The 24,957-nt window shown below is 46.6% G+C and overlaps 1 protein-coding gene across 1 annotated transcript in view; it reads right to left on the bottom strand.

The window, feature by feature from the left end:
• LARS1 (leucyl-tRNA synthetase 1) overlaps positions 1-24,754 on the bottom strand; it is a 211,236-nt gene extending 186,482 nt beyond the window's left edge. The window contains exons 1-6 of the mRNA XM_063928113.1: positions 24,620-24,754; positions 6,718-6,836; positions 6,183-6,270; positions 4,037-4,117; positions 3,791-3,934; positions 1,615-1,776 (exon numbers count right to left, since the gene is read on the bottom strand). Coding sequence (XP_063784183.1) covers positions 1,615-1,776; positions 3,791-3,934; positions 4,037-4,117; positions 6,183-6,270; positions 6,718-6,836; positions 24,620-24,625 — 600 coding nt within the window. The 5' untranslated portion in view covers positions 24,626-24,754. The remainder of the gene's footprint in view (positions 1-1,614; positions 1,777-3,790; positions 3,935-4,036; positions 4,118-6,182; positions 6,271-6,717; positions 6,837-24,619) is intronic.
• Between the last annotated feature and the right edge of the window lie 203 nt (positions 24,755-24,957).

Raw genomic sequence — 24,957 nt, 5'->3', positions numbered from 1 at the left:
GGTCCACTTGAGGGTAACCCCACCTCTGGACCAACATGTGAAACACTTCTGGATTTAATGCCCATTCTCCTGGATGAAAATCCAGACGGCTGAGATAATCCGCCTCCCAGTTGTCCACTCCCAGAATGAACACTGCCGACAATATCACCTGGTGGTATTCGGCCCAATTGACGATTCGAGCTACTTCCCGCATTGCCATGCGGCTTCTCGTTCCTCCTTGAAAAAATAAAAAATAAAAATAAAAATATTCAAAATAATTGTGGACTAAGCCACACAAGCCTGTTGCTACTTGAGCACAGAAAAAACACTGAGGTACTCTGGGATATGGAGGGGTGGAGTGTTCTAAATTTAAATATTCAGTGCCCTGTTCCTGTGGAAGCCGTCCATATCCCAAGAGTACTCCAGTGACCCCTAGTGGATGAAAAAGAAAATGGAGACAGCGCAGCGGCAGACATCACAGGACGCAGGATGAGCCAGCGGATGACGGATAGCACCTCAGAGTGCGGCACAGGTAAGAGACAGCGCGGTTGGGGAGCACTGAATACCTCCGTTTTGCGACACAGCGCCTCAGAAGAGCGAATAAGACAGCCCTAATGCTCAATGAGCTGTCACCATACTAAATGGTATAGACCAAAACTGGAAATGGTGAAACCAAACCCAAATATAATAAGATATTGATGCCCCACCCCTCCCAGATTGGAACATGCATGATCACATCCTTGACATCCATGGAAACCATCCATGCTGTTGATGACGAATCTCATTTGTTTTCCAAATCAAAAACAGTCTATGCTCCTGCGCCCCTGTGCAGATGAAAAAGAACACAGGTCTGATGGCACTGGGGCAATTTTCCGTGCAGTGTGTAACTTCTGAATAACTTCTCACGGGCCTGGCATTTGAACCGGGCAATGGAAAGTTTAGTAGTGAAAAAATTCAGTCTGGGACTCGGAGGTGACCAACGAGAAATCCCCATATATTCAAATACCTCTCGGATGTGCTCAACAAACACCACTATGACTGCAAACCTTGCTCCAACCTTCTTCTCTCAGCTTTCTTGACCCATAAGAAACTAAAGTGGATCCCAGAGAAACACTGGCCACTAAATAAATAGAATTGCCAATGGTCTCTATGCTTTTATCCATAAAGGCTGCAGCATTCAGGATCACAGTGGTGCTCTTGTTCCTTGACAAACAGTCTACAGGGCAGAATATGGCCCAGTCCCCTTCCTCTCTGCTGAATCACTAACTTTCAGCATATTGCTCTGTTTGAATCTAGTCATCTCAACCACTGCAACGTTAAAAGAGGAAACAAAAATAATCAGATTCAAACACAGAATAAGCTACAAAGGTTGTACGGGAGAATGAAAAAATAAAACACTGTCCTGTGGTCACGCTTTATAAATAAAAAAAAGAGACAGTAGCACAGAGTGAACTTATTTTAAGTGCCAAAGTACCGACAGTAGCTCTATATCCCCATTCTACAATGACCTCAAGTGGGTTACAAGAGAAAAACCTAGAAATACGACTGCTGAGGAAATTGTTCAACAAAATCTATTTTTTTCGTAGCATCTTTCATTCAAGGTATTTAAGAGGACTATATTTTAGTGTAACTTACCTTTAATCCCATGCTCTTAAGGTCTTCCACAGCCAGAGGAGGGAAATAGCCAAGCCAGTGTTCAGCATCAGCGAAACTGACTATCTCTTCATCTGAAAGGCCTAGAGACGTCATAATTCCCCATTGGTATTTTGATGAACCAGTCTTTGCTGCTGCTTTGCTCTGTCAAACAGCAACATACAGACTACAATTAAAATAAGTACAGATAACACCCTTCCCTGTCAGGAAGCATGGGAACAAACCAAAAATTACAGAATGAAACTATTTCAATACAGTCATACCACTACATTTCAAAGAACAATAAAAAATGCAAACTTACACTAACACCCCTTTCAGATAGCGTCCAGGATTGACATACTGGGTCGCTCGACCCAATATTTCAACCCTTGCACCTTTCAGACCGCACCTGAACATGGGTTATGCGTGCTCATGTGCCAATAACCCGTGTTCATAGATGGCAGTCTGAAAGGGGTAAAACAGGTGGTGAAAACAGGAACAAAACAAAAACAAAAAAAAGGACAAATTTGCGTATAAATTATTACAGCTACAAAGCTATACAGTGCATTTTAGAGAATAGAATATCATGTTTTATTTGATTGTCTAACAAACAGTTTAAGTTTAAACATGGTTTTAAAATTAGGAGCTCATACATTAGGCAGCTACTGGGGCTATTCCCCTTTCTGTTGATGCCTGGGTCAGGGATCGAGGAAATCCAACATATTGCAAGTCCTCAACTTCCGACCCCCCCCCAAAAAAATGACCGAAATCGGTGACTCTGGGATTTTGAACATGCTGTTTTTGGCGATTCCCAGACGGATTGATGATAATCGACGTCTACTAATCAGATTTTCATCAGCAGATTGGGGAATCGTCCCACAATAGGCGCTATAGTTTATGTTAGATTGCATGGAGGATAAATGTTGACACTGTTACCTGGCCAGCTAGCTGCGATCTGAGACTAGGGGAGGACAGGAGTTGCAGTGTGGGTGAAATGCACTTTCTTTCTCAAAGCTTTGAGAACACGATAATAAAGCACAAAACATATTGCTGAGTGAATCCACTGTAACACACACACACACAACCAGAAGATACCTAAGGCAGTAAGCAGTCCTGGATAATACTAGTGTCTTATGCTAGAAACAGTATGGATAGGTATTTATTTTTTTCAATGATATGGCAAGGATGGTGCCCTATCTCAACAGGTGGGCAGATAAGTTATGATGTCACCATCACAATTAAACAACGTCCCAAATCGTGTTCTGTGGCCTCCCATGTTGGTGCAGTCCTGGAACTTAGACAAACTTGTGGACTAGAGCCAGAGACGATCCTGGTGGGGATTTTATATAAACCCATTTAAATAGTTTTACTAGTGGGCAGACACTTTATAGAGCTTTTTATGTTGTTTAATAAATCCAACAGTTTTACACTGTAAGCCCACTGTGGCCTACGATGTGTTACTGGACATCTTATGGTGATCCTAAGCAGCAGAGTTGAGTGATGTACTAATGAGTACCACTGATACGCCCTCATTCTACTGAACTTAAGTTCCTGCGGCATCACATGATAAGTGCAGTGGTTTTTTGATAACACACCATAGACCTGATTCAGATGTAGACAGAGGAGCTCTCGCTGCTGCCGACATGGAAGCAGCAGTGATAGCTCTAATATTATAATGCAGCAGTAGGCGCCATGCCTCCTGCATGCATTACTGATCCGAGCTGCGTTCTAGTAAGCAGCATCAGATCATCTGCATCACCATCGGCCGGCTGAGCGAGTGACCCATGGGGTTGCGCAAGCAGGCCACTGCAGCTACAACCAAGAGGCAAGAAAATCTCTATCCTCGGACAAAGTTCCTGGCCCTGACCCTCCCCAAAACGTTTCCCAAAACGGAGGCATCGCTGCCCCCTCCCCGCTCCCAAATAGCATCAGACTGTCAATCACTGACAGTCTGAAGCCATGCTGTGTCCTCCGCCGCGGACTCCTCCTGCACATGCACAGTATGGCTCCAGTGCATGCGCAAAGTACTGTGTGCGTGCGTGCATGCATGCATGCATGTATGCATGTATGCACTGCAAATTATTTTGACATGTGCATTTGCTGTGAGAATTTTTTATATGGATTCAGTAGCCCTGGGATTATCTGTAAATTTAAATGACATTTCAGTTTTGCATATTACCTTTTTACCCTTCGCTTTATCCTTTATAATCAGCTCATCCTCTTTCTTTGTCATAATATCTTCATCTTCCTCCTCCTCCTCTTCCGGAAACTGAGGCGGGCAGCCAAACAACTCCATTTCCCTCTTTAGCTTATCTGCACATGCCTGACACACAGACCCAGGTTAGGAGACCAGTCCACAGCTAAACATTAAGCAACAACTGTAAGCACATATTTCATTCCCTAAACCTGACTGGCTAGAACTTACTTTGATAGGCATGCCAGTACAATGAAGACCAAAGGGAAACAAGCAGGTCTTGCCTTTCAGTCTCTGGAATCCTACAGAAAACTAAAATAAAAAATAATATATTTTAGTACTTAACAGCTCAAAGTGTACAGCTTGGCAAGATCAGCTGAATTCCCAGTAATACCCCTTTCACACTGAAAGTAGCCGGGTTGCACCAGGGAATGTGTACACGGGTGCTTCCCAGGTGCGACCCGGCTTGAGACCCCTTCAGACTTGCGGCCGGATCTGGCATATTGCCGGGTTGGTGACGTCACCGCTGACGCTACCAGAGGCTGTGCTTGGAGATAATCCTCTCCAAGCACCGCCTCCTATGCAGAGAACGGGTGCCGGGTTGCCTTGACCCGGCATACCCGTTCACACTGCACCGCATCCCGGGACGATCCCGGATTCAACCCTGGTCGAGACCTGGGTTGAAATACCGGGACTCTCGTCCCGGGATATTGTTCCTGTACCCTTTCACACCGAGCAAATTCCCGGGTTGATGCGCGTTCATGTGCAATAACCCGGGAATTTTTTGTCAGTCTGAAAGGGGTACAAGCGGTATAAATGGAAATATTGCACTTTGGTTAGTAACTACTATTCCCATTCTACAGCACTATGGATGTTAAGCGGCCAATTCAATGCAATGGGATGTGCTGCTGAAACCAATGGTAGTTTATTGAACAGAATGGGTGATTAGCAGCACAGCACACTTCTATAATCCAATTCCACAGGACTCCCTGGCAGAGCATCATCTCTTAGCCTCGGGTCAGTGACTCATCTCTCCAGCCATCACAATAGCCAGCCTTTACCACTCTCCCAATCCCTAAGTGGGAATGACCAGCCCGGGCAGTTACCAGAAGTTTAGATTGGTGGGTTCTTTGCAATATCCAGCTCCCACTACCTACCACAAATTTGATCTCTCAAGTGACACCCCTACTGGGACCAACACCTGGCTGTCTGGCATAGCTCACTGTTGGACAATAGGGAGTAAACACAGATTGCTTCTGTTGAACAGTCTGGTCTACCTGACCTGATATCTAATGATCAATGTATGGTTTCCATTAGAATACACAAAGACTTATCCTCTTGACATAAGTAAACAATAGGAAGCTCTAATGCCAACAGGAATGACTTATATACAGTGTAACAGATAACATAACACAATCTCATATATTTCTAATATTAAAGCTGGATCAAATACAGTATATATTGCCCATAGCAACCAATCTTTGCGTTAGCATTTATCAAGCATATGCTACAAATTGGCAAGTAGAAGCTGAGTGGTTGATATGGGCAACTTCCCGACTGCTTCATTTCCCGATACATCAACCCCTAAGTGTCCAGAAGGCCACTGAGGGACAATGTAACTGCAGAACGTTCATACTTTCACATCGCCAATGCCGGATCCCACCCGGAAATTGGAAACAAGTCCTTCCCGGGTGTGATCCGGCATTGGACCCTAACAGCAGATTTAGGGTCGGTTGCCATAGCGGTGGGGGGGTGGAGAAGGCAGCGGAGGCGGCGCTGGGAGATGAGGTCATCTCCGCACTGCCTCTCCCTATGTATTGAACGGTTCCCGGGAACCTGTTCATGCTGCCACTGACCCGGTATTCAACCTGGGAGTAACACTGCTTTATTCCCGGGTTCAATTACTGGGTCAGGCGACCCGGGAATTCGACTATGGCCCTTTCACACCGCACACCGACCCGTGTCAACCCAGCAATATGCCAGGTCGATACCGGGTTATTTGTGCGGTGTGAAAGGGGTATATGTGCAATAATTGGGAGCTAGAATAAACAAGGGCTATCATTTTAGTAGAAATGAAAAGTACTATCACTAGATTAAAGGTGTAACACAATGCTGTTTATTTAATGTAAATTTGCCTATAATAAATGACACAAGGAAACAAAATATAACTCTAGAACATACTCTTTTCCTCAACCCCTTCTACCAACATGACAGATGCTTCTCTTCCACAGATTATAGGTAACTATCGTATGAAAATGATCAAGTACTCACACAGCACAGGTGAAGCATAGGTTTGTTACATATTGCAAATGTAGTAATTTCTCCCCTTGATCTGTGTGTATGAACACAAGCAGTGAATGCTAAGCTGCATCCTTACCTCACATTTAGACAGGGAGAACGTGTGCCCCAGGTGAAGACGCCCATTCATGTATGGATAAGGAAAGGTCACAAGGTACTTGTCTATCCTAGGATGGTGAGAAGACATATTTGGTTAGCCACTAACCTTTGAATTATAGAAGCAACAGCTATCTAATATTAGATTATACTAAATATCATCAGTTACTCATGTCTAACTACATGACCAGAAATAAGTGCTTGCTGTGGATGCCAAGAGACTGGACCACCACATCTCCCAATTCAGAGAGTTATTTGCAAGTTACTATTCAGAACTATGATGCCTTTTCATGTGAAATAAGCATATGTTTAATTACTTCTACGCATTTATTTTGTTGGGAGATTTTATACCTAAGGAGGCTGATTCTATTAGTGGCAAAGTGCCACAGAACAGTCAATGTTACATTAGACTAAACATTGCTACTTTTCCTGTGCAGCCGTATAGAAAAACTAAAAATTTTGTGCATGTGTGGTTGCGCAAAATCAGGATGCAAAAGCCTGATACAGTATAAACCGACCTGTTCTGCGCCTGATGATCTGAGGCATTGACTTCGAAAATCTTTTGACTCTCCCATTTTGCTTGGATTTCCTTCTCAATTTTCTTAAGGAAGTCTACCTTAGCAGTTCCTTTCCGTTCCTTTAACAGAAGCACATGTAAACGGCAGACGTTTATAACATGATATCAGCTCAAAATATAAAATGAATCCAACACAGTAAACACTACATGTAAACTTTATGTGCACAATCTTACATGCAAACAGCAAACCACAAAACAAAAACAAAACTGAAGACCAAAATACATTCCAACTACTTACTTAGCGCATATACCTATTCGAAATTACTTGAGAAATCAGAGTAAAGAAAAAGAGGATTTTGGTACTTACTGATAAACCTCTCTCTCTCTGAATCCCCTCGGGGACATTGGGGAGTCAAACAGCTGGGGTGTGAAGAATGGAGACCGAAGGTGGCACAATGAAAGAATAAAAAAAAAAAAAAAAAAAAATTACACAGCTGGCTCCTCCCCCTTCATGAAAAATTGATGGAGAGAAGTGGGAATGTAGAGAAAAAACAGTCGGGAAAGAAACAACCATACCATAACGTTAACCATCAACCAAGAAACTATCAAACTTTGTTCTAAACTTGTTTGAGCCAATATAACTATAAACACAGAGGCTGGCAGCGCCGAGTCGGGCGTCCAGTGTCCCTGAGTGGATCCAGAGAAATAGATTTATTGGTAAGTATCAAAATCCTCTTTTCTCTGTCATCCACTAGAAGACACTGGAGAGTCAAGCAGCTGGGGACGTCCCAAAGATACTCCCATGGGCGGGAGTACTGTCCGAAGCCTGCAGAAACAAACGGCCAAACTTGGATTCTTTAGCCGCAAATTTAGCCGCAAATTTGTAGTAGCGCGTGAACGTGTGTGCGGATGACTACGTTGCTGCTCTACAAAGTTGGCCAGTAGAAGCGCCTCTGGTAGCCGCCCAAGAGGCTCCTACCGACCTGGTGGTATGAGCACCCACCCGAAACAGAACGGTCTTACTATTGGACACATACACTTGTCTGATGGCGAGTACCATCCACCTGGACAAGGTTTGTTTTGTAGCTGCCAACCCCTCTTGGGTCCATTATACAGCACAAAACATATGACTTCCTAAGGGAACTCATAGCCTGTACATAAACCCTTAGTGCCCTGACCACATCCAGGGAACAGTCCCCCTCTTGACACTTGAAAGGATGGGACCACAATGGATTGGTTTACGTGAAAACCCGAAACCACCTTAGGTAAGAACTCAGCTCTAGTACGGAGTTCCGCTCTATCCTCGTGGAAAACAAGAGAAGGGCTCTTACAGGATAGGGCTCCTAATTCCGATACTCTCCTTGCCGAAGCCAATGTAGGGAGCTAGACCGTCTTCCAGGACAAATATTTAAGATCTGCCCCTTCCAAAGGCTCGAAGAGGTCAGATCTCAAAAAATCTAAACACCAGGTTTAGGTCCCACGGAGCTGTGGGAGGACGAAAAGGTGGTTGTAGTTGCAACACTCCCTGTAGAAATGTCTGTACCTCCTGTAAGGATGCCAGATGTTGTTAGAAAATAATTGAAAGGGCTGAGACTTGGACTTTCAAGGACCCCAACCTCAAACCTCTGTCTAAACCCGCTTGTAGAAAACGCAACAATCTGATAAGGTGAAATTGTATGGGGTTCCAAACTCTATGCTGGCACCAATCCATATATTTCTTCCAGATTCTATAATATTGTGCCGCAGTAACTGGCTTTCTAGCTGCCAACATGGTAGGGATTGCTGAGTTCAGAATACCCTGTTTCTTTAGAATCCTGGTCTCAAGAACCACGCCGTCAAACGTAGACGGTTTAGGTTTGGATGTAGAAATGGACCAGTCCGGTGCTATCAGAATCACCCACGCTGCTTCTTGTTTCACCTTCTTCAACACCTTTGGTAAAAGAGGAAACGTATACCAGGTCGTATGATCAGGGAATCGCCTGCGCGTTCACTGCCTCTGCTGCTGGGTCACGAGTTCTGCTTACATACCTTGGAAGTTGTCAATTGTGTCGAGAAGCCATTAGATCTACTCGTGGTAACCCCCATCTTCGTACTACAGCTTTAAAGACTTGAAGGTGTAGACTCCACTCTCCTGGGTGCATGTCTTGGCGAATGAGGTAGTATGCCTTTCAGTTGTCCACTCCTGGAATAAAGACCACCGACAGGATGATGTTGTGCCTCTCTGTCCATGACAGAATCTTTGTTTCCTCTTTTAATGCCAAGCGGCTCTTTGTTCCTCCTTGTCGGTTTATAAACACCACTGCTGTCACATTGTCCAATTGCACCTTCAGGTGTCGTCCTCATACTAGGCTCTCTGCTTGCAGAAGTGCATTGTAGACAGCTCCTAATTCCATTACATTTATCGGTAGACAACTCTCGTACTGTGACCACCTCCCCTGGAACTGATGGTTTCCCAGTACTGCACCCCAACCTCTGAGACTTGCATCCGTTGTCAAAATGATCCAATCCCAGATTCCAAAGTTTCCCGCAGACAAGTTCTTGTGGACCGACCACCAGATCAGCGCAATTCTGGCCTGAGGTGACAAACGAATCTTCTTGTGAAGACACAGATGCATGCCTGCCCCTTGTGCGATCAGGTTCATCTGGAAAAGGTCTTGAGTGAAGCCTGCCGTATTGATTCACTTCGAAAAATGCAACCATTTTCCCTAGAAGTCAAATACAAAGGTGTAGAGACACAGTCTGATTTTGTAAAACTTGGCGAACCATGTTTCTGATGTCTTGAATCTTGTCCTCTGGGAGAAAGAATCTCAACCGTATCGTGCCTAGGACGAGACACAAAAACTGGATTCTTTGGGTTGGTAGTAAGTTGGATTTTTTGAAGTTCACAATCCAACCGTGTTGAGTCATGACCTGATACGTGATCCGTGCGCCGCGAATAAAGAATTCCGGAGACAGGGCCTGGATGAGAAGGTCGTTCAAATAACGTATTATTGTGATGCCCATAGACCTCAATTTTGCTACCATGACCACCATGATCTTTGTGAAGATCCTTGGAGCCGATGACAGGCCGAACGGTAGTGCTCCGAATTGCTAGTGGTTTTTCTCCACAGCAAACCTCAGATATGCCTGATGTGGAGACCAAATCAGAACATGAAGGTACGCATCCTTTATGTCCATTGACACCAGGAATTCCTGTTGTTCCAAACCAGCAATGACCGACTGTATCAATTCCATCTTGAACCGGTAAACTGTCAGGAAATGATTTAACACTTTTAAATTTAGAATGGGTCTGACAGAGCAATCTGATTTGGGTACCACAAAAAGGTTTGAATAAAAACTCGTCCCCTTCTGTGGTACCGGAACCCAAAACAATTACCTCTTGTATCCTTTCCTGTTGAGGGCACCGAGGTAGGCCCGTAGTAAAGAATTGACTGTGGGGACGGATTAGAAATTCTATCTTGTAATCCTGGGAGACTATATTGTTGACCCAGACATCTGGAGAGGTTTTGGCCCAGGCTTCCTGAAACCTTGTCAACCGGGTGCCCACTTTGGAAGAACCAAGATTAGCTGAGAGACTGTCATGCCACGGTCTTGTCAGTGGCTTTAAAATCCTGCTTTTTGGCTGTTGACTGGGAACGGCCTCTGCCTCTGTTCCTATGAGACTGTCCAAAACCTCCACTTCTGGCACGAAAGGACTGTTCTAAAGGAAGTAAAAGCTGGATAAGAATAACTCCGCCTTGCAGCTGGCGCGGATTTCGGATAAGTAGTAGTCAGGAAAGTCTATTTTCCAGCCGCAGCCTGTGAAATCCATTTGTCCAATTCAGGACCAAACAATGTCTCACCGACAAAAGGAATGGCTTCGACTGACTTTTTTTTTAGTCTGAATCCACTTGCCAGTCTATGAGCCAGAGTATTCTTCTGGCCGAAACTGCCAAATCAGAAATACGTGACGCTATTCTGCTAGCATCCTTTGCAGCCTGGCAAAGGTAAGTGGCTGACTCACAGATATGCTCCGTTAAACGGGATCTCCCCTCCTGGTTATTATCTTCGGCCACTGTGTGAACTATTTGGTCAGCCCACGCAACAATAGCCGTATTAACCCAGGCACTTACCAACATTGGTCTGTGGGATGCTCCTGCTGTCACAAAGATGGATTTAAGTGCAGTGTCCAACTTGCGGTCCGAAGATCCTTTAATGTAGTCACATTTGGTATAGGCAAGATAGTCTTTTTTGACAATCTAACCAAGGACACATCCACATTGGGTGGAACCTGCCATTTCGTCATAACCCCCTCAGGCAAGGGATAATTCACCGTAAATTTCTTGGGCAATTGAAACCGCTTATCAGGTTGCTTCCAAGCTTCACTCATCTGGTCCTGTAGTATGCTAGGAGCTTAGGAAATAAAATCCCAGAACCAACTGCAATAATGACAAGGGATGATCTAGATATTATGGCAATTACAGAGTCATGGTACAACGAAAATCATGACTGGGACATAGCTATACCGGGAGATTAGGAAGGACAGAATGGGAAAAATCGGAGGAGGGGTATAAATGTATGCTAAAAAAAAAAAAAAAAAAAAAAAAGAAGAGCATAAATACTACCTTAATACAAATTATTGAAGAAAAAACTCAGGCCCTTTGGGTGACCATAGAAACATGGGGGAAGGCTATTATTCGTATTGGCGTGATATACAGGCCACCAGGACAGGAAAAAGAACTGGACAAGAACCTTATGCAGCACATAACTAAAATGGCATTAAAAGAAGAGGTAATAATCATGGGAGACTTTAATCTTCCTGATGTAAACTGGGAGGCGTCTATTGCTTGTTCCACTAGAAGTAGGGACATTTTAAATTCCCTTCAGGGAGCATCCCTCCACAAATTGGTGAGGGAGCCCACTCGGAAAGATGCAATATTAGACTTAATACTTACAAATGGAGACAGAATATCAGACGTAAAAGTGGGTGAAAACCTGGGATCCAGTGATCATCAAGCAGTATGGTTCAGCATAAAGACAGAGACTGACTCATCCCATACAAAAACAAAGGTGTTGTATTTTAGGAAGGCTGATTTTGTAGGGATGGGAAAATGTTTAAGCGATTCTTTGGCAGAGTGGAGGAACTTGGAAGCAGTGCAGGAGAGGTGGGAAACATTAAAAAGTGCAATATTAAAGGCAACAAACCTTTGTATCAAAGTGTTAGGAAAAACACAAGGAAAAGGAAACCAGTATAGTTTGCGAAAAAAGTAGCAAATATTGTGAAAGCAAAAAAGATGGCTTTTAGGAAATATAAGCAGACACAAAATAATGAAGACAAAGAGATACAGGTTGAGTATCCCATATCCAAATATCCGAAATACGGAATATTCCGAAATACGGACTTTTTTGAGCGAGAGTGAGATAGTGAAACTTTTGTTTTCTGATGGCTCAATGTACACAAACTTTCTTTAATACACACAGTTATTAAAAATATTGTATTAAATGACCTTCAGATTGTGTATATAAGTTGTATATGAAACATAAATGAATTGTGTGAATGTAGACACTTTGTTTAATGCACAAAGTTATAAAAAATATTGGCTAAAATTACCTTCAGGCTGTGTGTATAAGGTGCATATAAAACATAAATGCATTCTGTGCTTAGATTTAGGTCCCATTGCCATGATATCTCATTATGGTATGCAATTATTCCAAAATACGGAAAAATCCGATATCCAAAATACCTCTGGTCCCAAGCATTTTGGATAAGGGATACCCAACCTGTATATCTTGTTAGACAGAAGAAGACTAAGAAGGTAATCAGATGTGCAAAGGCACAAGCTGAGAAGAAAAATGGCCCAGTCAGTGGGTAAAGGAGGCAAAACTTTTTTTTTTTTTTTTTTTTTTTTTTTTTTTTTTTTTTTTTTGGTATATAAGCGAAAGGAGAAAAACAAAAGGCGGAATAAATAAGATTTTAAACCTACCGGTAAATCTTTTTCTCCTAGTCCGTAGAGGATGCTGGGGACTCCGTAAGGACCATGGGGAATAGAGGGGCTCCGCAGGAGACATGGGCACTATAAAGAAACTTTAGAATGGGTGTGCACTGGCTCCTCCCTCTATGCCCCTCCTCCAGACCTCCGTTAGAGAAACTGTGCCCAGAGGAGACGGACAATACGAGAAAAGATTTTGTTAATCAAAGGGCAAGATTCACACCAGCCCACACCGTATAACCTGGAATATACGAACCAGTCAACAGTATGAAACAGAACAGCATCAGTCAAAGACTGAACAAACCTGTAACATAACCCTTATGCAAGCAATAACTATATACAAGTCTTGCAGAAGATAGTCCGCACTGGGACGGGCGCCCAGCATCCTCTACGGACTAGGAGAAAAAGATTTACCGGTAGGTTTAAAATCCTATTTTCTCTTACGTCCTAGAGGATGCTGGGGACTCTAAAAGGACCATGGGGTTTATACCAAAGCTCCAGAACGGGTGGGAGAGTGCGGACGACTCTGCAGCAAACGCAAGGTCCTCATCAGCCAGGGTATCAAACCTATAGAACTTAGCAAAAGTATTTGAACCCGACCAAGTATCTGCTCGACAAAGCTGTAACGCCGAGACTCCTCGGGCAGCCGCCCAAGATGAGACCACTTTCCTGGTAGAATGGGCTTTTACCGACTTCGGCACTGATAGCCCGGCCGAAGAATGAGCCTGCTGAATCGTACTACAAATCCAGCGTGCAAAAGTCTGTTTTGAAGCAGGATGACCAATCTTGTTGGAAGCATACAGGACAAACAGTGCCTCAGTTTTTCTGGCAACAGCTGTCCTAGTGACGTAGATCTTCAAAGCTCTCACAACATCCAGAGATTTTGGAATCGCCACAGCCTCTGTAGCCACCAGGACCACAATAGGTTGGTTAATGTGAAATGAAGAAACCACCTTTGGCAGAAATTGTTGACGAGTCCTCAATTCTGCCCTATCCGAATGAAAAATCAAGTGCGGGCACTTATGAGATAAGGCCGCCAACTCTGACACTCGCCTGGCAGACGCCAGCAGCATAACCACCTTCCAAGTGCGAAATTTCAACTCAACCTTACGCAAAGGTTCAAACCAGGGACATGAGAAACCGTAAGACCACATCAAGATCCCATGGAGCTACAGGAGGCACAAACGGAGGATTGATATGCATTACTCCTTTCACAAAAGTCTGAACCTCTGGGAGGACAGCTAATTCTTTTTGAAAGAAAATAGACAAAGCCGAAATCTGCACTTTGATGGAGCCTAATTTCAGGCCTGCATCTACTCCCGCCTGCAAAAAGTGGAGAAAGCGACCCAAGTGAAAATCTTCCGCAGGAGCCATTTTAGACTCACACCAGGAAACATACTTCCTCCAAATACGGTGATAATGTTTCGCCGTAACCTCCTTCCTAGCCTTAATGAGAGTGGGAATGACCTCCCCGGGAATCCCCTTACGAGCTAAGATCTGGCGCTCAACCTCCATGCCGTCAAACGCAGCCGCAGTAAGTCTGGAAACACGCATGGACCCTGTAACAACAGGTCCTCTCGTAGAGGAAGCGGCCAAGGATCTTCCACCAGTAATTCCTGAAGATCCGGGTACCAAGCCCTTCTTGGCCAATCTGGAACGACGAGAATCGCCTGAACCCGTGCTCGTCGAATGATCCCCAGTACCTTTGGAATGAGATGAAGTGGAGGGAACACATACACCGACTGGAACACCCGCGGAGACACCAGGGCATCCACTGCAATGGCTTGGGGGTCCCTTGACCTGGAACAATATCTCGGGAGCTTCTTGTTGAGATGAGACGCCATCATGTCGATCAACGGAATTCCCCAACGTTTTGTCACCTCTGCAAATACCTCTTGGTGAAGAGCCCACTCTCCCGGATGGAGATTGTGTCTGCTGAGGAAATCTGCTTCCCAGTTGTCCACTCCCGGTAGGAAGACTGCTGACAGAGCGCTCACGTGTAGTTCTGCCCAGCGAAGGATTCCTGTGGCCTCCGCCATTGCCGCTCTGCTCCTTGTTCCGCCTTAACGGTTTATATGTGCCACCGCTGTGATGTTGTCTGACTGTACCAGGACAGGTCGACCCTGAAGAAGGCTTCTTGCTTGTAGCAAGCCGTTGTAAATGGCTCTTAACTCGAGAACATTTATGTGGAGACAAGCTACCTGTAGTGACCATCTCCCCTGGAAATTTCTTCCTTGGGTGACTGCGCCCCAGCCCGGGAGACTTGCATCTGTTGTCAGAAGTACCCAATCCTGGATACCGAACCGGCGTCCCCCTAGGAGGTCAGAACTTTGTAGCCACCCCAGGAGAGAAATTCTGGCTCTGGGAAATAGACTTATCTTCCGGTGCATGTGCAGGTGAGACCCGGACCATTTGCTCAGCAAGTCCAACTGAAACACCCGGGCATGAAATCTGCCAAATGGAATGGCTTCGTACGCCGCAACCATTTTCCCCAGAACCCGAGTACAGTGATGGATTGACACACTCGTCGGCCTCAGAAGTTCCCTGACCATCTTCAGCAGTTCCAGAGCTTTTTCTTCTGGAAGAAATACTCTCTGTAAATCCGTGTCCAGAATCATGCCCAGAAAAGGCAGGCGAGTGGTCGGAACTAACTGAGATTTTGGCAAATCGAGTACCCAACCGTGCTGTCGCAGAACCGACAGTGACAAATTCACACTTGTCAGCAACCGTTCCTTGGACCTCGCCTTTATCCGAAACGTCCAAGTATGGGATAATCGTAACTCCTTGTTTGCGAAGGAGAACCATCATTTCCGCCATGACTTTGGTGAAAATCCTCGGAGCCGTGGAAAGCCCAAACGACAACGTCTGAAATTGGTAATCAGAATCCTGCATCACAAACCTGAGGAAGGCCTGATGCGAAGGCTGTATCGGGACGTGTAAGTAGGCATCCTTTATGTCGACTGATGCCATAAAATCCCCCCCTTCCAGGCTGGCAATTACAGCTCGAAGAGATTCCATTTTGAACTTGAAAACTTTCAAATATGGATTGAGGGATTTTAGATTCAGAGTCGGTCTGACCGAACCGTCCGGTTTCGGCACAACAAAGAGGCTCGTTCCCTCGGCCGTTGGGACGAGGGAACGGGAACAATGACCTTTTGTAAACACAATTCTTGTACCGCTGCCAGCACCACCTCCCTGTCCGGAAGAGCCACTGGTAAGGCCGAAATGAAGAACCGGTGAGGGGGCATCTCCAGAAACTCCAGCTTGTATCCCTGAGACACAATCTGTAGGACCCAAGGATCCAGGTCTGATTGAATCCAGACCAGACTGAATATTCGCAGACGGCCCCCCACCGGTCCGGACTCCCCCAGGGAAGCCCCAGCGTCATGCAGTGGACTTGGTAGAGGCAGGAGAGGACTTCTGGTCCTGGGCGCCTGACACTGCAGGCGGCTTCCTTCCTCTTCCTCTACCTTTTGAAGCGAGGAAGGACGAACCTTTTCCACGCCTGTATTTATTGTGACGAAAGGACTGCATCTGCTGATGTGGTGCCTTTTTCTGTTGTGCGGGAACATAAGGAAGAAAAGAGGACTTACCCGCAGTCGCGGTAGAGACCAGGTCAGCCAAGCCGTCCCCAAACAAGACAGTACCTTTGAAGGGTAAAGCTTCCATAGCTCTCTTGGAGTCTGCATCAGCATTCCATTGATGGATCCACAACGCCCTCCTGGCCGATATCGACATGGCATTGGCTCTTGATCCCAAGAGACAAACATCCCTCGCTGCATCCTTCAGGTAATCTGCAGCGTCCTTGATATAACCAAGAGTCAAAAGAACATTATCTTTATCAAGGGTTTCCATATCATTAGCTAAATTCTGAGCCCATTTAGGAATAGCACTACTCACCCATACAGACGCCACAGCAGGTCTGAGCAATGCACCCGAATTAGCGAAAATGGACTTCAGAGACGTCTCCAGCTTGCGATCCGCCGGATCTTTGAGAGCTGCCGTGTCAGGAGACGGAAGCGCCACTTTCTTAGATAAACGTGATAGAGCTCTGTCAACATTTGGAGACGCCTCCCATTTTTCCCTGTCATCAGAGGGAAAAGGATATGCCATATAAATCCTCTTGGGAATCTGCCACTTCTTGTCCGGCGACTCCCAAGCCTTTTCACAAAGAGTATTCATTTCATGAGAGGGGGGAAACTTCACCTCAGGTTTTTTTCCCTTGAACAAACAAATCCTTGTTTCCTGTACCGCAGGTGCATCAGAAATGTGTAAAACATCTTTTATAGCCACAATCATGTACTGAATACTCTTAACTAATCGTGGATGTAAAGCAGCCTCAGTGAAATCGACATCGGAATCAGAGTCCGTGTTGGTATCAGTATCTACCACTTGAGTAAACGGCCGCTTTTGCGACCCGGATGGGGTCTGCACCTGAGACAAAGCCTCTTCCATGGACTTTTTCCACACCTGTGTCTGACTCAGATTTATCTAACCTCTTTGATAAAGAAGCTACATTCATATTTATCGTACTTAACAATGCGAGTAAATCAGGTGTCGGCTGCGCCGACAGGCCCAAATCTAGCCCCGCATCCGCTCCCCCAATAACCTCCTCTGGTGAATAACCTTCAGCCTCAGACATGCCGACACGAAGTACCGACACACAGAACGTCCCAGCTAGGTGACAGGCCCACAATGAAGCCCAGATAGAGGACACAGAGGGAGTATGCCAGCTCACACCCCAGCGCCCATATATCCCGTCAAAGGATATATGTATCCAGCGCTGCTTAAATAATAAAAATGCACCACACTGCGCCCCCCCCCTCCCGATTAGCTCCCCGTTACTTGTGAGAGGAATGTGGAGGTCCCGGGCAGCGTCTCCTTCAGCCGCGTGTTGAAGGAGAAGATGGCGCTGTGAGCCGCGGGACGAAGCTCCGCCCCCTTCCCGGCGTGCTTCAGCCCGCCAAATTTGAAAATGAAAAAATGCCGGCGGGGGTTGAGAAATGGTGCCGAGGCACCGAAAAGCCTTCTGCCGGCCCCAGACCACATTAACATGCTGCCCAGGGCGCCCCCCCCCCAGCGCCCTGCACCCTGAGAGTGACGTTGGTGAAAGTGTGTGGGAGCATGTACCTTCCGTTACTGAAGTCTTCTGCAGTCCTGTAGTCTTCTGTTCTTCTCATACTCACCCGACTTCAGTCTTCTGGCTTCTGTGAAGGGATTGACGGCGTGGCTCCGGGAACAAGCAGCTAGGCGCACCAAGTGATCGAACCCTCTGGAGCTAATGGTGCCCAGTAGCCGAGAAGCAGAGCCCTTAACTAAGTAGAAGTAGGTCTGACTTCTCTCCCCTCAGTCCCACGATGAAGGAAGCCTGTAGCCAGCAGGTCTCCCTAAAAATAAAAAACCTAACAAAAGTTTTTTCTAGAGAAACTCAGGAGAGCTCCCCTAGTGAGTGTCCAGTCAATCCTGGGCACAAAGTCTAACTGGGGTCTGGAGGAGGGGCATAGAGGGAGGAGCCAGTTCACACCAAGTTTAAGTCTTTTCAGTGTGCCCAAGCTCCTGCGGATCCCGTCTATACCCCATTGTCCTTTTGGAGTCCCCAGCATCCTCTAGGACGTAAGAGAAAGCGGCCCAGATGGAAATCTTCCGTAGGAGCCTTCCTGGCTTCACACCAAGATACATACTTCCTCCAGATACGGTGATAATGTTTCGCCGTCATCTCCTTCCTAGTCTTTATCAGAGATGGGATGACTTCCTCCGGAATACCTTTCCCAGCTAGGATTCGGCGTTCAACCGCCATGCCGTCAAACGTAACCGCGGTAAGTCTTGGAACACGCAGGGCCCCTGTTGCAACAGGTCCTCCCTGAGAGGAAGAGGCCACGGATCTTCTGTGAGCATCTCCTGAAGATCTGAATACCAGGCCCTTCGAGGCCAATCTGGGACAATGAGTATTGTCCGTACTCTTTTTCGTCTTATGATTTTCAATACTTTTGAGATGAGAGAAAGAGGAGGAAACACATAGACCGACTGAAACACCCATGGTGACACAAAGGCGTCCACCGCTACTGCCTGAGGGTCTCTGGACCTGGCACAATACCTCCGAAGCTTCTTGTTGAGGCGTGATGCCATCATGTCTATTTGAGGAAGTCCCCAAAGACTTGTTATCTCTGCAAAGACTTCTTGATGAAGTCCCCACTCTCCTGGATGGAGATCGTGTCTGCTGAGGAAGTCTGCTTCCCAGTTGTCCACTCCCGGAATGAATACCGCTGACAGAGTGCTTACGTGATTTTCTGCCCAGCGCAGAATCCTAGTGGCTTCCGCCATTGCCACTCTGCTCCTTGTCCCGCCTTGGCGGTTTACATGAGCTACGGCTGTGACGTTGTCTGATTGAATCAGAACCGGTAGGTCGCGAAGAAGATTCTCCGCTTGTCGTAGGCCGTTGTATATGGTCCTTAATTCCAGCACGTTGATGTGTAGACAAGCCTCCTGGCTTGACCACAGTCCCTGAAAATTCCTTCCTTGTGTGACTGCTCCCCAGCCTCGGAGGCTCGCGTCCGTTGTTATCAGAACCCAGTCTTGAATGCCGAATCTGCGACCCTCTAGAAGGTGAGCACTCTGCAGCCACCACAGGAGAGACACCCTGGCCCTGGGGGACAGGCTTATCTTCTGATGTATTTGTAGATGGGACCCCGACCCAGAAGCTCCCACTGAAATGTCCTTGCATGAAACCTGCCGAAGGGGATGGCCTCGTAGGCTGCCACCATTTTTCCCAGAACTCGAGTGCATTGATGAACCGACATTCTTTTTGGTTTTAGCAGGTCTCTGACCATGTTCTGGAGGTCCTGGGCTTTTTCAATCGGGAGAAAAACCCTCTTCTGTTCCGTGTCCAGAATCATGCCTATGAATGATAGCAGCGTCGTTGGGATCAATTGCGACTTTGGCAGATTTAGAATCCAACCGTGCTGTTGTAGCACTCTCAGGGAGAGTGCTACGCTCTCCAGCAATTGATCTCTCGATCTCGCTTTTAATCAGGAGATCGTCCAAGTACGGGGAATAATTGTGACTCCCTGCCTGCGCAAGAGCACCATCATCTCCGCCATCACCTTGGTGAAAATCCTCGGGCCGTGGAAAGCCCAAACGGCAACGTCTGAAACTGGTAATGACAGTCCTGTACAGCGAATCTCAGGTACGCCTGATGAGGAGGATATATGGGGACATGAAGGTATGTATCCTTTATGTCGAGTGACACCATAAAATCGGGTGTAGTATGGCTGACCGGCGGTCTCCTGACCGCCGGTCAGCTTACCGACGCCGGGATCCCGGCGGGGAGAGGCAAGTGCAGCAAGCCCCTTGCGGGCACGTGCGCTCGCCACGCTGCCGGGCTCGGTGGCGACCTACGGTCGCCACGGGTTCTATTCCCACTCTATGGGTGTCGTGGACACCCACGAGTGGAAATAGTCCCTGTTGGTCGGCATGCCGACCATCGGTATAGTGGGGGTCGGGAGGATGGAGGAGGTCATGTGACCGTCGGTCACATGAATACCACCCCATAAAATCCCCCCCTTCCAGACTGGAGATCACAGCCCGGAGCGATTCTATCTTGAATTTTAACTTTTTCAAGTACAGGTTTAGGGATTTTAGATTTAAAATGGGTCTGATCGAGCCATCCGGCTTCGGGACCACGAACAGGGTTGAAAAGTACCCTTTCCCCTGTTGGACTACGGGAGCCGTGATAATCACTTGCTGTAGACACAGCTTTTGAATTGCAGCTAACACTACTGCCCTCTCTGGGGGAGAAGCTGGCAAGGCCGACTTGAAAAATCGGCGAGGGGGCACCTCTTCGAATTCCAGTTTGTATCCCAAGGCTACAATTTCCATCGCCCAAGGATCCACGTCTGACAGAACCCAGACCTGGCTGAAGAGCCGAAGACGTGCCCTCACCGGCGCGGACTCCCTCAGTGGAGCCCCAGCGTCATGCGGTGGATTTAGTAGAAGCCGAGGAGGACTTCTGCTCCTGGGAACTAGCCGGAGCAGGTGCTCTCTTCCCTCTACCCTTACCTCTGGCGAGGAAAGATGAGCCCCGACCTCTTCTGGACTTATGCGATCGAAAGGACTGCATCTGATATTGTGGAGTTTTCTTTTGCTGTGGGGGAACAAAAGGCAAAAAGGTAGATTTACCCGCGGTAGCTGTGGCAACCAGGTCCGCGAGACCTTTCCCAAATAAAACTTCACCTTTGTATTGCAAAACCTCCATATGCTTTTTCGCGTCTGCATCACCCATCCATTGGCAGGTCCACAGGGCTCGCCTAGCAGAAATCGCCATGGCGTTGGCTCTCGAACCTAGCAGCCCAACGTCTCTTTGAGCATCCCTCATATATAAGACTGCGTCTTTAATGTGACCTAAGGTCAATAAAATGGTATCCCTGTCTAGGGTATCAAGGACAGCTGACAAGGTATCTGTCCAAGCTGCAACTGCACTACACACCCATGCCGATGCTATTGCCGGTCTGAGCAAAGCACCTGTATGCGCATAAATAGATTTTAAAGTAGTTTCCTGTCTCCGATCAGCAGGATCCTTAAGGGCTGCCGTGTCCGGAGACGGTAGCGCCACCTTCTTGGACAGGCGTGTTAAAGCCTTGTCCACCCTGGGTGAGGATTCCCAACGTACCCTGTCCTGTGCAGGGAAAGGATACGCCATAAGAATCCTTTTGGGAATCTGCAATTTTTTATCTGGAGTTTCCCAAGCTTTTTCAAATAACTCGTTAAGCTCATGAGATGGGAGAAAAGTTACCTCAGGTTTCTTTTCCTTATACATGTGCACCCTCGTGTCAGGGACCGAGGGGCCATCTGTGATATGCAAAACATCTTTTATTGCAATAATCATATAATGAATACTTTTGGCCACCCGTGGGTGTAACCTCGCATCATCGTAGTCAACACTGGAGTCAAAATCCGTGTCGGTATCAGTGTCTGCTATTTGGGATAGGGGACGTTTTTTTGAGACCCAGAAGGGCCCTGTGACCCAGTCGAAGCCGTGGATTGACTCTCTGCTTTTTCCCTGGACTCTGCTTTGTCCAGTCTCTTATGTAATAAGGTCACATTTGCATTTAAAACATTCCACATGTCCATCCAATCATGAGTCGGCGTTGCCGACGGAGACACCACAATCATCTGCTCCACCTCCTCCTTAGCTGAGCCTTCCGCATCAGACATGCCGACACACTCGTACCGACATCCCCACACACACAGGGATATAGTTCTAAGGAGACAGTTCCCCAATAAGGCCCTTTGGAGAGACAGAGAGAGAGTATGCCAGCACACACCCAGCGCCAACTGACACTGGAAATAATCTCCCAGAGAATAGCGCTTTTATATATATTTACTGTGTAATACACTCACTGCGCCTTACAGGTGCCCCGCCCTCTTTTCAGCCCTGTGTCACCGTGTTCAGCGGGGGAGAAACCGGGGAGCCAGCTTCTCTGCAGATCTCTGTGGAGAAAATGGCGCTGGTTAGTGCTGAGGGACCAAGCTCCGCCCCCTCCAGCGGCGGGCTTTGGTCCCGCTCAAAGCATGAAAAAACTGGCGAGGGATTTATATAAATCACTTAAAAGTGCCAGATTTAGAGGTGTTTATTGCTGCCCAGGGCGCCCCCCCTGCGCCCTGCACCCGTCCGTGCCTGCCAGTGTGTGTTGTGTGTGGGAGCAATGGCGCGCATCGTTACCGCTGCGCGTTACCTCAGTGAAGAGCCGAAGTCTTCTGCCGCCTGTGAAGTCTTCTTTCTTAGTATACTCACCCGGCTTCTATCTTCCGACTCTGCAAGGAGGACGGCGGCGTGGCTCTGGGACGAACGGCTAGGGTGAGACCTGCATTCCGATCCCTCTGGAGCTAATGGTGTCCAGTAGCCTAAGAAGCAGAGCCTATCACTTAAGTAGGTCTGCTTCTCTCTCCTCAGTCCCACGATGCAGGGAGCCTGTTGCCAGCAGTAGGGTGATCACAAACATGGATGATCAATACTCCATGGGGGTAATTCCAAGTTGATCGCAGCAGGAAATTTTTTAGCAGTTGGGCAAAACCATGTGCACTGCAGGGGGGGCAGATGTAACATGTGCAGAGAGAGTTAGATTTGGGTGTGGTGTGTTCAAACTGAAATCTAAATTAAAGTGTAAAAATAAAGCAGCCAGTATTTACCCTGCACAGAAACCATATAACCCCCCTAAATCTAACTCTCTCTGCACATGTTATATCTGCCCCCCCTGCAGTGCATATGGTTTTGCCCAATTGCTAACAAACTTGCTGCTGCAATCAACTCAGAATTACCCCCCATGAGAGAAAGCAGTAGGGTAGTAGTTGCTGCAGTACACAGCAGAGAGACCCAGCACCCAGGTCCCTGGTACAAATTGAAAATAAAAAATAAAAATCTACAGGCAGTCCCCCCATCCGCCACAATTATTATCCACCACTGGGCATGTGAATAAACAAGCAAACTTCACAACAACAGTATTATTCTGTCTCCATGTGAGAAAGACAGCTTACATCTTCATACAGTCCGTGACTAACCACATACACCTGGGTATATGGATAGAATCTTAAGATCATCTCACAGTAAGGGCTTGAACCTTCTGGCACATTTTAATACATGTAAATGGGTATGACACTAGAAACCATTGTTTGTAATGTTATTATACCCATTAGCATTTATATACTTTGGCGTACTTTAATTTTTGCCATACGTAATTCCACCAGGAAGACTACAGTGATCTCCAAATACTATTTGAAATTGATGTGTTTTCGCTAGCATGGAAATTGCAAATAAAACACTAGTGGGTAGGTGATGTAAGTCATATCTTCATAAAGCTGTAAACTCTCTCTGCATTCCAGATCACCACTTCACTGTCCCGGTTACATGTGCAAGTCAATGTGACTACACTTATACTTTTGATATTATTACAATGGACGTTTAATAGATGTGAATGAATCCTATGAATGCTGAAATCATTTTCTCTTGAAAGTAATAGGAGCTGGGTACACAACATCCAATTATCAGGCCAATCAGCCCAATAATTAGTTAGTGTGGCTCAAGTTCAGAACATGGGACCCCCTGGGCTGCTGCTACTATTCACCTTGCCCGAAGTGTGGAGTTTGAAGCGAGCCCACGAGGGTACAGGTTTTAATGAACTGAACAAGATTGAATGATGATCTGAAGCAGTTTAGTTCTGCTAACTCAGGGGGTCCCATGTTCTGAACTTGAACCGGAGAGTGTATATGCAGGAGCATTTAATGTTGATAAATGGCTTTAAAGGCTTCTGCAATGGTCAGACAGTGAAGATGATATAGAATGTGCTGACATGCTATACAGATCATTCCCAATATCCCAATCCTGTTGTAGAGGTAAAAAAAAAAAAATCAGAACATAGACACCCAACAGCGTGTAACTGAGAAGTATTACTTTCTCTCATAGGCACAGATGTACAGTACTAAGCCTTGGAGAGAGAAAGTACCAGCCAACAAGCTCCTAATTGTCATTTTTCTAAAACAGCCTGTAACATGACAGCCGATTGGCTGGTACTTTATCTCTCTCCCCGGCTTTGTACTTCTACCACAAAGTGTGGATAATACATTTCTATTGGAGGTGATGTATAGTACAGCAAATAGGAAGCTCCAACCACTATAGCAATGAGTACAACAGTCTCAGTGTAAGTGATGTATGACAGCTGAAGGGTCTGACTCTGCTGTGATGCAGAAATACATGAGAAGAGCTGTACCTGCCTCTCATAGAGCATCCAGGTCACTCACTCACCATCATGCAGTCACAGCTGTAACTGCAGGATGTGTACTGGTGGAAGCTGGGCAGCTGTACCACGCACCTAGCCCCATTATGCTGCCCTGCCTGTAACACCCTGTGCTATGGAACATTCCCCCTCGGCTAAGGTCACTGACCGTCATGGTAAAGCAGCTCGGCACGGCACAGGCAGCTGGGACACTTCAAGGCAATCCTACCCAGCTCTGTAGCACACGTTGCCGGCTACCAAAAGGAAACCAGACTCTTACACGCAAAGCATGCCGGTTACTGTAGTTCATACTTGTTGGTATAGCTTGCACAAGGGGAATCCAGAAAACCACAACTCCCGACATGCAACGTCCCGGAGATTGCATCAGCTTTATTGACAAGTAGCATTAGCTGATTTCTCCAATAGTTATAATCCCATGACCCACAGCGAGAAGGGTAGATGCTAAATCCTCCTAGGTAGCAATGCCATAGCGGTAGCGTCTAGTTT

This window comes from Pseudophryne corroboree, chromosome 6 (assembly GCF_028390025.1).
Source record: "Pseudophryne corroboree isolate aPseCor3 chromosome 6, aPseCor3.hap2, whole genome shotgun sequence".
Taxonomy (NCBI): domain Eukaryota; kingdom Metazoa; phylum Chordata; class Amphibia; order Anura; family Myobatrachidae; genus Pseudophryne; species Pseudophryne corroboree.
This window is presented reverse-complemented; position numbering and strand designations above follow the sequence as displayed.